The sequence below is a fragment of the Mesocricetus auratus genome, unplaced genomic scaffold (assembly GCF_017639785.1).
Source record: "Mesocricetus auratus isolate SY011 unplaced genomic scaffold, BCM_Maur_2.0 Super-Scaffold_100602, whole genome shotgun sequence".
NCBI classification, from domain to species: Eukaryota; Metazoa; Chordata; class Mammalia; order Rodentia; family Cricetidae; genus Mesocricetus; species Mesocricetus auratus.
Genome location: NW_024429265.1, coordinates 88,612 through 102,721, shown reverse-complemented (window position 1 = coordinate 102,721; position 14,110 = coordinate 88,612). Strand labels below are relative to the sequence as shown.

General features: G+C 47.3%; 1 protein-coding gene across 1 annotated transcript in view; it reads left to right on the top strand.

The window, feature by feature from the left end:
- Insr (insulin receptor) overlaps positions 1-14,110 on the top strand; it is a gene marked incomplete at its 5' end in the record, with an annotated part of 104,934 nt that overhangs the window by 37,491 nt on the left and 53,333 nt on the right. The window contains one exon of the mRNA XM_040736964.1: positions 12,619-12,940. Within this exon, the coding sequence (XP_040592898.1) occupies positions 12,619-12,940 (322 nt within the window). The remainder of the gene's footprint in view (positions 1-12,618; positions 12,941-14,110) is intronic.

Sequence of the window (14,110 nt, the reverse complement as noted above, 5' to 3'; positions counted from 1 at the left end):
TGGAATACACTGCATGAACTGGTTCCTTGGGAAAGCAGAGGGTAAAAGTGAACTCACTGTGAGCAGGAGGGCCGGCAGGGAGAAGGGGATCAGTTCCCCAAACTAGAGTTAGCTTATTGCTTAAGAAACCAACAGATTTAACAGAGGGCATCCCCTCTGTGCACAGCTTTTCTTTAGTTTGAGACAGGCCTCGTGTTTCCTCGCCTGGACTCCAATTTGCCACATAGCTGAGGCTGTCCTTGAACTCTTCAGTTCTAGTGCTGGGATGACTGGTAGGCATGGACCAGCAGGCCCTGTTTAGGCAGTGCTGCGGATGGAACCTAGGGTTTGTGCAAGGCTAGGTGAGCTCTCTGTCCTCTGAGTCACATCCCCAACCCAAGGCTCCTGACTGTAAGGACCAGAAGTAGATTGATGCTTCATTTGGTGTACAGAATTTAGGAGGTGAGGGCCATGGTTATTGCCTCACTCTCCAATCTTCATCTGGCATTTGCTGTAGAAACAGGCATTGTGAAATTTGGTTTTAGATCCCATAAATGGGTATACAGAGCTCTGTCAATCAGTGAGGTGTGTTGTGTTGTTCAGCTGAGCATTAAAAGGAACTGAGGTGTGTCTTGGTGGGTAGAACGCTTGCCTAGCATACATGAAACACTGGGTTTCACCCTCAGCACTGCATAAGTGGAGACAGGAGGTCAGTTTTTGACATACGAGATCTTGTCTCAAGAAGAAACAAAACAAGAAAAACCCACCACATATTGAACACCTGGTGTAGTACCTTCCTCAAAGGAAGGTGCTGACATCTCTGTACAGACTAGAACAAAAGAATTTTGACCCATGAGTTCATGGCATCTTAGAGATGGGGAGGACTTCTTGCCTAGTTTAGAGAACCATTTCCTCATTGCATCAGCTCCACAAGGCAGGCTCTATGAAACACAGTTTTTGGAAAGGCTTAGAGAAGTTAGGATGCTTGGCCAAAATATCTCAGTGTCCCTTAAGGAATGGGAGCTTCACCCCAGGTCTTTCTGACTGTCTGGCTTTCACTTCTAACCACAGATGTAAATATCCTGCCTGATGAGGCTCTGCCCCAGCTCTCTAATTTTCCACCAATCAATGTTTTGTTAATTATTATTGTTATTGTTATTATTCAAGCCATTCCAGCTAGCTCACCTACTCACTAGCATCAGAGGGCTGGAAGAACCCCTCACCAGTATCCAGCATAAGTGGATACTGACACACTTACTCCCACCTGTTTCCATGGAGCCAGCATCAATGGGCAGGGCTTTTCTTGGCTCCTCCCACCATTTCCATGGAGCCCCTGCTTTTGCTTTCTCATACTCTAGAGAACTGTCCTCTGAAGCTGGTCATGGTCATGATGCTGTGCATCTGCACAAGTGTGTACCTGTGTTAGACCCCACTTTGCTAAAGAAGAGTTTCTATCTGGGTTTCCACTGTTTAATTTTCAAGGATGTCCCCCTCTCAATCAGTTTTGTTAAGGTACATTCAATTTATCTCTGTATCCTGTGGGACTTAGTGAATAATGGACAGCCAAGGGCAATGACTGCCAAGGAAACAGGAAGGGCGTTTGGGGACGGGTCTTGAGCGTGAGATCCCAGGTGGATCTTTGATGTTTAGGCTTCAAAGGGAGAGTTGGAGCTCAAGTAGACTACGGAGGCTATCAGGGAAGGTGGAGCTGGCCACAGAAGGGTTATGGCTCATGCAGGGAGGTATTGGTTGTGTTTGCCTTTAACTGACTTCAAGGGCCGGACATCTGAGAGCCCGAGGTGGAGGTGGTTCTCCGGGAGCTTCAAGAGTAGGAAGGGGAGGCAGCACGTCTTTGTAAACCCTTTTCCACATTCAAGGTCAAGCTTCCTGTGATTCTCCTTTCTCTGGGCAGGGTGGGAAGACAGAACTGGGTGGACCTGTGTTTTACTCAAGATTATAACTTCCTTTCTCTTAGTGAGAATTTCTGGATTTCCAACTTTCTTGCAGGCTCAGCAACCCCTTGCCCCATTTTGTTTGTGTGATCTGCATTTGTGGGTATACCCTCCCCTTAAAAAACAGGCAGACAAACTCATTTTAGTTGTCAGCCCATATTTCACTCAAAGCTCACGTTCCCAATTCGCCGGTATCCCACAATCACAGGCTTCATGGAGGAGTGTGCTCAATAGCCCTCAAATTATGGTTTTCTAAATCTTGATTTCTGAGAGGAAAATTGGGCATTCCATGTTTTCCCCCTTCAATCCTGAATGTTCTGCTACTGTGCACACATTTCCAGGCAGGGACAATGGACAGTGTAGTTAACAGTGTGAAGTCATTTTACAACCTGATATTAGGGTTTTAAAAAATAGTTTTTACTTAGATTGCTTGACAGCTCTCTTCGGCTGGACCCTTTGCAGAAGAAATCTGGGGAGGATGAAAGGGAAGATGGAGAGATTAGATTGTGGGTTCAGGAGTTCAGGGACACATGGAGGGGTCTGACTGTGGCCTTTCTGGAGGGCAGGGTGGGGACAGTAGGTTTCACTGTCTTTCCCTTTCTTTTTTTCTTTTCTCTGTGTGTATGTATTTATGTGTGTGCATTTGTGTGTTCACATGCATGCGCATGCAGAGGTCAGAGGTCAGATCTCAGCTGTCTTTTTTGATGGCTCCCCATTGTATTGTTATTTTTTGAGACATGATCTCTCACTGAACATGGAGCTCTGAGATTCAGCTAGCTCGCAGCCATCTGCTCCAGGGAGTCTCCTGTCTCTACTCAAACTGGCTCTGTAGACCAGGCAGGCCTCGAACTCACAGAGATCCACCTGCCTCTGCCTCCCTAGTGCTGGGATTAAAAGCAAGCACCACCACCCGGTACACTTCCTCTGATTTTTAACACGAGTTTGGGTGAGCTAAACTTACTCCTCATGTTTGTGCAGTGGCTACTTCAGTGACTGCCTAGCCAACATTAACCTCTGTCTGTACACCCACACATGTGCACCCCTATACAGTACATACAAACATAAGTAAATGAAGAAATAAACAGTAAAATAAAGTTAGGGTTTTCTGAGAAATCTGTTTTCTGGCCATGCCATCTCTCTCTCTCTCTCTCTCTCTCTCTCTCTCTCTCTCTCTCTCTCTCTCTCTCACACACACACACACACACACACACGCATAGATAACACACATAAAACACATGTGTGCACATGCATATATAAACATATAACACACATATGAAACACACGTCATTCATGACACACACATGCACACACATATGAAACACATTACACACAAAATACACACATGCCCACACACCTAGCCTTCCTAGTGCTGGGAAATAAACTGAACTGTCTATTACCATTGTTACTATGAGGTCTGGTGACCAATTTCACTGTGTTGGTGGCAGTTCAGGGCACCACTTAGCAGTGTCCTGCTTCCTGTCCCTAACCCCAGTTGGCTTGTAGCTGCAGAGAGGCTCCTGCAAAAAGACATCTTTGGACTCTCAGGGTCCCAGATGGCCAAGGACTGACTTTAGAAAAGCCAATGACCACCTGAGCTGACCTTTTTATGGTTGAGGCTGCCCCCTCCACAGCCCTTGCTACTGGGACTTTCCCCATTGTCACTTGCTCTTCTCTCTGGAAGCTGTGGTACCTGCTCTCTCAACTAGAAAGTTGTCACATTTAATGTTCTCCACCCTCCAGTGACACAGAAAACATACAAATATGACTCTATATGAGTAGAAAAAGAACACCCAGGAATTCCAGGCACAAAGGCATTAAGAGGGGCTAAGTCAAAATGGTTTGAGATTTAGAAGGAGAAAATGAGGGCTGGGAGACAGCCTGACCACTAAAGCACTTGTGAGCTGAGCTAAAAGTCCCAAGAACCCATATGAAAGGTAAAACACTAGTTGTAGTGGTGCAAACTTATACTCCCAGGGATGCTGAGATCTGAGGCAGAGGGTTATCCATGGAGGCTTGCTAGTCAGCCAGCCTGGCCGGCTTGTTGGAGTTCAAGGCCAATGAGACATGGCACCACAAAAGCAGCAATTGAAGGTTTCCTCTGACCTCCTCCCAACAAGTGTATCACATACCTACACCCACACGTGTATACCTCTTACAGGACACACCCACACGTGTATACCTCTTACAGGAACATACACACAGGCAGGTGTGTGTGTAGGCACACAGGAGAAAATGAGAAAGCTCAGGCAGACTCCAATAGCATCTCAATCATGTAGATAAAACTCAGGGTGCTGGGGAGATGTCTTAGTGGGTAAGAGTGCTTACTATATAACCATAAGGACCTGAGTTCAAATCCCCAGCACCTGTAATATAAAAGTCAGGTATGGCTGCATGTGCCTGTAACCCTGTAGGCAGAAACAAATGAATCCTGGGAGTTCCCAGCTGTCCATATAGCCTAGCCAGAACACATGAGCTTCCTGTTCAGTGAGACCCTGTTTCAACAGGGGTTCAAATAACATTGTAATCAAGAGCATGGTGAAGGATAGGGGCTGAAACTAAACAGTAGGCTTTTTTTTTTTTTGGTTTTTTGAGACAGGGTTTCTCTGTATTGTCTTGGAAGCTGTCCTGGAACTCGCTTTGTAGACCAGGCTGGCCTCGAACTCACAGAGATCCACTAGTCTCTGCCTCCTGAGTGCTGGGATTAAAGGCATGAGCCACCAACGCCCGGCAACAGTAGGAATTTTAAAGCACAGTGAGAATATTTAGAAAAGTTAATCATCTGTTAAAGAAACCAGTACATCCCCAAACACAGACACTGCTGTGGACTGTATCTCCAGTTGCCAGAGTTCTTATCTGGAAATCAACTGTTAAAAAGCTTAAGCAAACAACACAAAAGACATTTTTTTTTGTTACTTGGTCTTTTAAAATGATAATTCAGGGCTGTCAAGAAGGCTCAGCAGTTAAAGATGCTTGCTGCCAAGCCTGATGACCTGAGTTTATTTCCCGAACCCACACAATGGAAGGAGTGAACTGATGTCCTTTGACCTCCACACTTGTATGGTAGCACAAATTTATGTGCCCTCTCTCTCTCTCTCTCTCTCTCTCTCTCTCTCTCTCTCTCTCTCTCTCTCTCTCTCTCTCTCTCATATACACACATCTCATTTATACTGTTAGCTGCCTAAAATGTGTGTGTTGTGTACATTCGTGAGGAAAACATTAAAAAACGATGTCAGAAGAAACACAGGTCCATGCCCCTTTGCAGAAGAGATTTTCAGACCAGGCTGGGGTAACTTAAGAAGTAACTTTTCAGATTCACGTCCCCCCTCAATCAGAGTCTCAGTTCAGGTTGGCCTCAAACTCCTTGTATAGCAGAGGATGACCTTGAACTCCTGACCCCCCTTTCTATCCCAGTACTGCAGTACTGGAATTAAAATGCCCAGTTTATGTGGTGTTAGGGACGGAACCCAGGGTCTCCTACCTGCTAGGCAAAGGCCAACTGAGCCCCGTCACCAACCTCCCAAGGTGGAAACTGGACTTGTCTAGCTGCTAAGTCCTGATAATGCCACCCCTGTCTCTGGCTTCATACCTCAGACCCCTGGCTTCCTCAGAGCTCCCACTCCCTTCTAGATGTGTTCTCCTGTAGTTGAAGTTTGCCTTTCCTCAGCTCTGACCTGTTCCCAGGGCTCTGGTGATTCATGCATTGGCATATCTTGTATCATTCTTCCCTGCTGGGAACACAAGCGTAATCCATTGCAAATGTAACAATTATATGATAACCACCAGTCAATCCCTTCAGGGGGCAGTTTGAGTTCTGGCTGAGCTGGCATTAATGAAGTAGCTACTGTTTTTGTTTTCTCACATCTAAAGGGGAAGGTTATTTTAAAATAGTAAGATCATATCTTCTAATTATGTACAGTAAGTGGAATATATATGTATACATACTTGGGACACACACACACACACACACACACATATATATATATACACACACACATACAGTGTGTGTAGGCCAGAGTCTCTCACTGGACTTGAAGCTCATTCGCTTGGCTAGGTTAGTCACCAGCAAACTCCAGGAATGCACCTCCTCAGCCAGGGGATTACAAACTACTCTTGAAGTTTTTGTTGGTGCAGTCTAGAGATCTAAAGCAGGTCTTCAAGCTACCAAGGCAAATACTTTACCAAATGAGTTATTCACCCAGTGGCGCCCCTCCCCAACTGAGGGGCCTGTTAATTGCTTAACTTCCCCTAGCTCTTTAGTGTACTGAAGTCGAAACAAGTGTGGAGTGCACACGTTTTCAGTCTGAAAATCAACGAACCTTGATGCAAGGACACCCTCTAGTCAGTGCTGGGGTTAGAACCCTGTACTGCTTTCCTATTTGGCCACTGATCTCTACCCCCAGCCCCGGGCTGTGAATTTAAAGAATGCATCCATGAGTGTGCTTGTTGGTTTTCTGGGTATTCAGTGGGTGAGGTAGCTCCCTGTTCCTTTCCCATCCCCATCCAATTTCACAAAGGGGATCCAGCTGTGTGATCCCGTTGAGCCAGTACCCTTCTCTGGGCCTCTCTCCACTTGAGGCCCAGGCCAGTGTGTCCCGGGCTGTGCCACGCGGTGACCGGATCTCCTCGGGGCACCCGCCCAGCGCCTCTCACCACCCAATGGATGAAGTTTGCACTCTGCATTCCTAGTGTCGCCTTTTAAGTCTTTGCAAAGCCGCTTGCCTTCCAGGCCGATCACATATGGCCTGCACCTCTGAGAGGCCCTTTTGGGGTGTTCCAGACAGGGGTAGCTGCCCCAGCTGGAGACTAGGGAGGTTAGAGCCCCCGCGCACCCGGGTGGCGGAGCCATCAGCCCGCGGCACGCCCGCCCATTGGCTGATCCGGAGGGCGGCACTGCGGCGGCCATCACCCGACCTGGAATCCTGCGGAACCGGAGCTCAGCTCGCTTTTGTGTTGCCGTTTACTGGGGTGGGGCTCCGAGCAGCCAGGCAGAGCCCTTCATTTGCATCCTCTCGGTTGTGGACAGAGGTAGTTGTAGTCCCTGGACCTCGAGGGGCGCACACAGGCACCCCTTTCCCCCCTCCCTGCTTCCATTGCTCCCCCCCTTCCTCCCCTCGACCTCTACAAGCACCTTATATCTCCGAAATGCTGCGGAGACAACCAAAACAGTCTCCAGTGCGCATGCGCCTATCCTGGCCCTATTGTCCTGGAATGGAAAAGGAGTGTCTTCCATTTTCAAATTCGCGTGCTCATGAGGGTTTGGTGTCAACCACAAAACTGTCAAAATTCAGGGTTTCTCCCCCCACCACCATTAAATCATTTATTAGATTCCAATGGGGCTTGGAGTGGGGGGACTCAAACTTCAGAAGTTAAAGAACCGGGGCCCAACGTGGGCTTGGGATGGAAACTAAATAAATGACTCTTCAGGAGTTGCTAGAATTCACAACCAGGGCAGGAGGGCTGAGAGAACCTGCCCATGATGCAACTGTCCTATTTGGAAATTTCTGGAAAGCAATGGTGTTTAGGAGCACAGATTTGTGTGTGTGTGTGTGTGTGTGTGTGTGTGTGTGTGTGTGTGTGTGTGCCGTGTGTGTTTATTTAAACGGCAGGCTTTGGAAAGAAATGTCAAAGTGTTATTAATGTGTTAGTGTTGTGAAGACACTAAAATAATATTTTTTTGTGTTTTGTCTCACATGTGTAGTTTGTCTAGAAAAGCAGAAACGGTTTAAAGCTTGAGAAGCTAAGGGAGAGGGGGTTGCAATGCGGCATTTCTGTGGGCTAGTTATTTATTTACAGTGCAGGGCTGGTCTGTGTCAATCCGTATTAAAGAAAATGCCCACAGACTGGCCCACAGGCCAATCTGATGATGGACGATTTTCTCAGTTGAGGCCCCCTCTTCCCTGATGATCCTAGCTTGTCACAAGCAAGGGAAGCTGACCAGCACCCCCTGGCTACTGACTTGCACTCAGAGGTTTCCTTTTTCTCCTCCTCAGTCCCCCTCCCTTCTTCTCTTCACTCACCCGTTCCTTTCCGTTGTATCCTCTCCATCTCCTTTTCTCTTCCTCTCTCCTCTCTCCCTTCCTGCTCCTTTTCTGTGTTCGCGTGCAGTTCAGGCTAGCTTCCAGGTTTCGTCATAGTCAAGGTTGACCGCAGTCTTCCTGCCTCAGCCTCCAGAGTGTTGAGATTGCAGGTGAGCCCCACTGTGGAACCCAGGGCTCTGCATGGTGAGTTTTCTACCAGCTGAGCCACAGTATGCACCCCCTATGACAGTTACAGCCCCCAGCCCATGCCCGTGTCCTGCAGGAGTGGGTGTAGGCCAATGGGAGAACAGAGCTGGACTGTGTTTCTGGAGGTCAGGAGTGGAGTTTCTGTACCACCTGTGGTCTGCCCTTGCTCAATATGAGGAAGACCTTGCTTTCCTCAGATGTTTACGACAACACTCAGCGTGCTGTGGGGTTGATTGGTGTGTGTTGAGTGACATTGAATGGTGCATGGATGAACACAGCCATTATTCAGGTCAACCCTGTGCTGAGTTGTAGTAAGAAGAGAGCAATCACAAAAGAGCCTTCGTAAAACTCTTCTGGGCTAGGCTGGCTGATCGCTGAGGCAGGCCCTAAGTTCCTTAGCCTGCTAGCCCTGGGCTATGCGGCAGGCCCTACTGTGTCCCATCTGATCTGATGCCTTCACACCCTGCTTAGTGTTTGAGTGGGAGTACCACACTTAGCTCCTTGGGTTAAGTCCTTGGGCTTAGTAGGTAGGAGGCACTGGTGTCCATCCTCAGCACTGCCAAAACAAACAAACAAACAAACAAACAAACAAACACAATAAAACGCAGCAGACCAAACTAAACTATCCTCAAACGTTTCTCCATCATAAATTTGTTTTTACTTTGTTCTTTGAGAATTTCATACAATATAAAATGTGTTTTAGTCATATTCACCCCCAGCCCCTCCCCATATCTCCCTTCAAACTTCATATTCTCTGTTGTAAGTGCTGCCAGTGTGTGCATGGATGTGGTGCTTGGCTTCTAGAATCGGGGCATAAGCCTGAAAAAACAAAAACAAAACAACCAAAACTGAAACGTGAATCTTTCCCCACCCCCAGCAGTGGTCAACTGCACCAGTACCTGGGCCTGGTGTGGGTCGCCTTATTAATCCTCCCCAACCTATTTCTCCACTTTACCATACTTTCTGTAGCTTTTCCAAATGGGCAGCCACTGCTGTTACCTGTAGCCACCCTGCTGTGACTTGCAACTGTGTAAAATTATAACTTGGTTAGGTACTCACATGCCAATTTCTCAGAGTATATCTCCTTCCCCAGTCCTGGCCCAGGCATCTGGTTCTCACCAACTTTGGCATAAGCCTGTGGTTCAGTCCCCAACACCAAAAGAAAGAGATAAGATAGAGATTGGGGGCTGGAGAGATGGCTCAGTGGGTAAAAGTTCTCCATGAAAGCTGAGTCTGGAATCTCTAGCACGTAGAGAAAAAGCAGGGAGTGGCCATATGCCAGCCTGGATCCCCAGTGCTATGGAGCTTGAAGACAGGAGTGTCCCTGGGGCTTGCTGGCTTCTAGCCTAGCTCCAAGGTCAGCGAGAGATCCTGTCTCAAAGGAATAGGCCTTTAATGGGTTAATAAATGTTAAACTTAACATAGAGGACATGACGTTGGGAGGCAGATGTACATGATGTGGGAGGGGTTCTGAGAGGGTAAGTATGATTAAGATGTATTGTATTCAAGTATGAAATTGTCAACAAATAAATATTAAAAGAAAAAAGATGGCACCTAGACCTCTTCCTCTAGTCCCTGTAGGTGCACCCCATCCCTTGAATATACGAATAAATAAAATGTGAAAGTGAATGAGTGATTTGGCCATGTCTGCCCCGCCATCACCCCCAGTTCCCTGGTGCTTCCACAGACTGATCCGCCCCAGTTGCAGACCATAGTAGCCAGTGGGCGTGTCTGCCTGTCACCATGTTTTCTTTCCCTTTTCCCGGATGCCCTATAAATGGAATCCTACAGTGCAAAGTGCAAGATTGAAGTGCCTGGCTGTTTGCCCCTGGCTTTGTTTGCAACCACTGGCCGCTTTTACCGTTGTGTGGGCTGCAGAGCTTATGTGTTTGGGAAGTGTTTATTAGGGCTTTGATGAAGCTTCTTGTGAATGAAAGAGGCTGAGCCTCAGCTGCAGCCCGGACCCAGGAAATGGGCTTTTTCCTGCCCTTATGTGTGTCGTATGGGAGAGTCCATGTCTTTGTGAGCCTTAGATAATCATCTGCTTTATTATTGCTTCCTCCAATTGAGTTTCAGCCCTCAGATCTCGCTGGACAGAGCCGGACTAGTGATGATAACGTTGTTGGCACAGCTAACGTTGTATAGCTTTGCCGTCTGTATTCCTGGACGCATAGTAGTGGGGAAGCGCCTGGGTGAGGTGTTGCAGGGCACTGTCCACTGAGCTTAACAGGCCGACTTCATTAGTGTAACGGTGACTGCCTACAATAAACTGTCTCGCGTAGTCGTTGTCCCCCTTGATATTCCCTCGTAGTAGGAGGGGGCAGTGAATCCCTGGATTTACCCCTTTGTAGCATGAAAAATAAATGACCCAGAGACAGATATTGGGGGTTCAAGTTTCAAGCTGAAGATCAGAAAAGCAAAACAGCCGGGCACTAGCTCTCACTCTACCTCAGTCTGAAAGGCGATCCTGGGTTCACCAAACCTCAGTCTGCAATCCCAGACTGCAATGCTGCCCTCAACATGGCAGGAAAATCCTGAGACTCAATCCTTCCTGTCCTCAATGTGGCTGGAGAATGAATGACAGCTCTGAAACCTTGCTCCCGTCTTATATACCTCCTTAATGCTGGGATTAAAGGTGTGCGATCCCAGATGCTAGCATCAAAGGTGTGAGCCCTGTTTCTCTTCACTCTTGTATATCATAAATAATAGATCACCACACCTCCTCCCCCCCAGCCTTCTTATTGCCCCCTCCTGGCCTCCCAGTCAGGTGCATATGCCCATGGCTTCATGGTCTTGGTGCTAGGTGTATAGAGGGTGGAAGGGAGATCTCTTATCTGTGCGGCTGTAGAGAAGTCATCATCCGTGCAGGGGGTGGGTGGGGGGGAGGCTTTCCTGGGATAAGGCTGCTTTGCGGTCACCCAAGCTCCTGTGCTTGCACATGTCCAATAAACACCTAGGTTCTCCAAGTTGGATCATGGCGGGATTGTACTCCGGTTTGTTGCTGGACCTCATAAGGAAAGGAGGGTAGACTGCAGCAGGATGCGGCTTCAGTGGTAGTGGTCTTGCCTAGTGTGCTTGGAGCCTTGGACTCTGTTGGGGTGCGGTAGAGAAGCTCTGTGAGGCTTGCCAGCCCACTAGCCTAATCTCATTGGCGAACTCTAGGACATTTCCTCAGTACCCTGAAGATGTTTAGTCTCCAAATATGTTCTGCCCCGAAGAAGAGTTGAGAGTTGGCTGTAGTAATGGGAACTGAAATTGAAATCGTAGTGCATTGAATTGAAACATAAAACTTGGCTCCTCAGGAGAAATCACAGTCTTTGTGAAGGTGTTGGGAATGTAAAATGGTTCAGTGGCTGAAAAAAAAACTGCATGGTGGTTCATTATCAAAATTAATAGAATTAACACAGTTGGGGCTGGGGAGGTGGCTGGGTAGGAGTTTTTAATGTGCAGGTATGAAGAACTGAGTCCAAATCTTCAGCATTCATGTAAAAAGCAGGGAATAGTCAAGCTATATACCCAAGAGAGATCTCTAGGCCTTACTGATTGCCAGCCCAGCTCTAGGTTCAGTGCGAGACTCTGTCTCAAGGGAGTAAGAGAGAGTGATGAAGTGAAACACCCAGCATATATAAGGGCAGTGCATGTATCTTGGTGGTAGAGCCCCTGCCTAGAATCCACCAATGAGGTGCTGGGGTGTAGCTCAGTGATAGAAACCAGGCAAGTCCTGGGTTCCATTCCCAACAATGCAATATATAAATAAATAGGTAAATTATTAAGTCAATATGTAAAATTATGTAAACCTACAATTAAAACAAATCACATTTAAACAAATGATGGAAACAACCACTTCTTAGCTATTATATGCTATTTTCAGAAAATATGGTCATATGCAACATGACTAGGTTCCTGCCAAGCCTAGGAGGAGGCATCAGATCCCCTGGGGCCAGAGTCACAGTGAACCACAGGCTTGTTGTGGGTGCTGGGAACTGAACTCAAGTGCTTTGCAAGAGCAGCCGGTACTGGCAACTATTGAGCCATCTTTCCAGCCCTAGGCATAGCGTCAGTCAAAGTGTGTGTGCCCTTGAAGTTATTGACTACTACTGTATCTGTCATAGACATAGACTGTGTGGGCTATGGGAAACGTTATTTTAGAATGTATTATATTGTATCTCTTGCCAAGGACTTGGTTCCTTGGCTTCCTGTCAGTACCTTGAAGTTGGTAGTAGTAATTGACAAATGCTGTGAGTTAGGCCTCTTGCCCTCCCCTCCCTCAGGTGACTGTTTAATTTTTGCCGAGTGTGGAGTTGCTTTGGGGGCTACTGTTATTTTTCACAGGCCAGCCAGGCACGTGCCAAGTACTGTTTAAGTGTGGCTGTTATTGTTATTATTTTGTTTGGCAGTTTGTGCAGACAGAACTTGGACAGAGTCCTTGACCAGCTGTTTTGTTTCTTTCTTCTTGTCTCTAGTTTGCCCCACCATCTGTAAGTCACATGGCTGCACAGCTGAAGGCCTGTGCTGCCACAAGGAGTGCCTAGGCAACTGTTCGGAACCCGATGACCCCACCAAGTGTGTGGCCTGCCGCAACTTCTACCTGGATGGTCGGTGTGTGGAGACCTGCCCACCCCCTTACTACCACTTCCAGGACTGGCGCTGTGTGAACTTCAGCTTCTGTCAAGACCTTCACTACAAATGCAGGAACTCTAGGAAGCCTGGCTGCCACCAATACGTCATTCACAACAACAAGTGCATCCCTGAGTGTCCTTCTGGCTATACCATGAATTCCAGCAAGTGAGTCCTGTGTATGGGTTTAGGGAAGGAGCTGGAAGCCGGTGATGTGTTAAAGCTGTTAGCTCTTTTGCTAGGATGCATCCCCAGCACCAAGTTTATTAGGCCTGGTGGTACGCAGGTAGGCCTGGAAGGTAGAAGCAGGAGGATCAGAAGATCAGGGGCATCCTTGACTACATAGTGTGTTCAAGGCCAGTGAGAGCTACATAAAACCATGTCTCAAAAACTAGAAACCTATACCACCCTTAAGGAAACCACAAAACGTTGATAACAGCTGTTCAGGACTGATGATGAAGCCTTATCAGTTCCAACTGTGCTAAACCAGAATGCACTAGCTAAGAATGAGGTTGCTGTTGATAGCCACTACTTCCGTCTTTTTAATTCCGTATGTGTGCATGTGTTCATGTGTGTGGGCATGTGTATGTGCAGATGGGTGCTTATGCATGCATACATATATGAGCGAGTGTGCACACATGTGGGAACCTGGGTGTTTAGGTGGGCATGCACACATGTGTGTGTTTGTGTTCATATGTGTGGGCACATGTGTGTGCAGGTGGACATGTGTGTATATGTGTTTATGTGGGTGGGCATGTTTATATGCAGATGTGTGTGTGTGTGTGTGTGTGAGTGGATGATGCTGGATGTTTTCCTTAGTAATTTTCCAACTTCTTACTTGTTTTTAAATGTTTTATTTTTATTCATGTGTATGTATGTTATGTGTGTACAGTGTCTGTATGTGTATTGAAATGTCCGGGGAGGCCAGTAGAGGGCATCAGTTTCCCTTGAGCTGAAGTTACATGTGAATGTAAGCCTCTGTGTGGGTGCTAGGAATTAATTGAACTCAGGACCTCTGGAAGAGCAGCAAGCTCTCTTGACCACTGACCCATGTACCCATTCCCCACTTTATCTTTGAGAAACGGTTTCTTACTGGGTCTAGAGCTTGGGATACTCCTGTATCTGCTTCCCCAGTGCTGGAATTACAGGCGTGACTTCCCTCCTGGCTCTTTGGTGGTACTGGGGAAGCAAACCTAGATCCTCATGCTTGCACAGCAAGTATTTTGCCAACTGAGTGATCTACCAGCTCCTAGTAGTGTACTTTTAAATACCGTGTCCTGGGCTTTGGTGATGGGCTCAATCAGAAGGAAACGTTTCTCTCCCCAGCACCCCATTTCT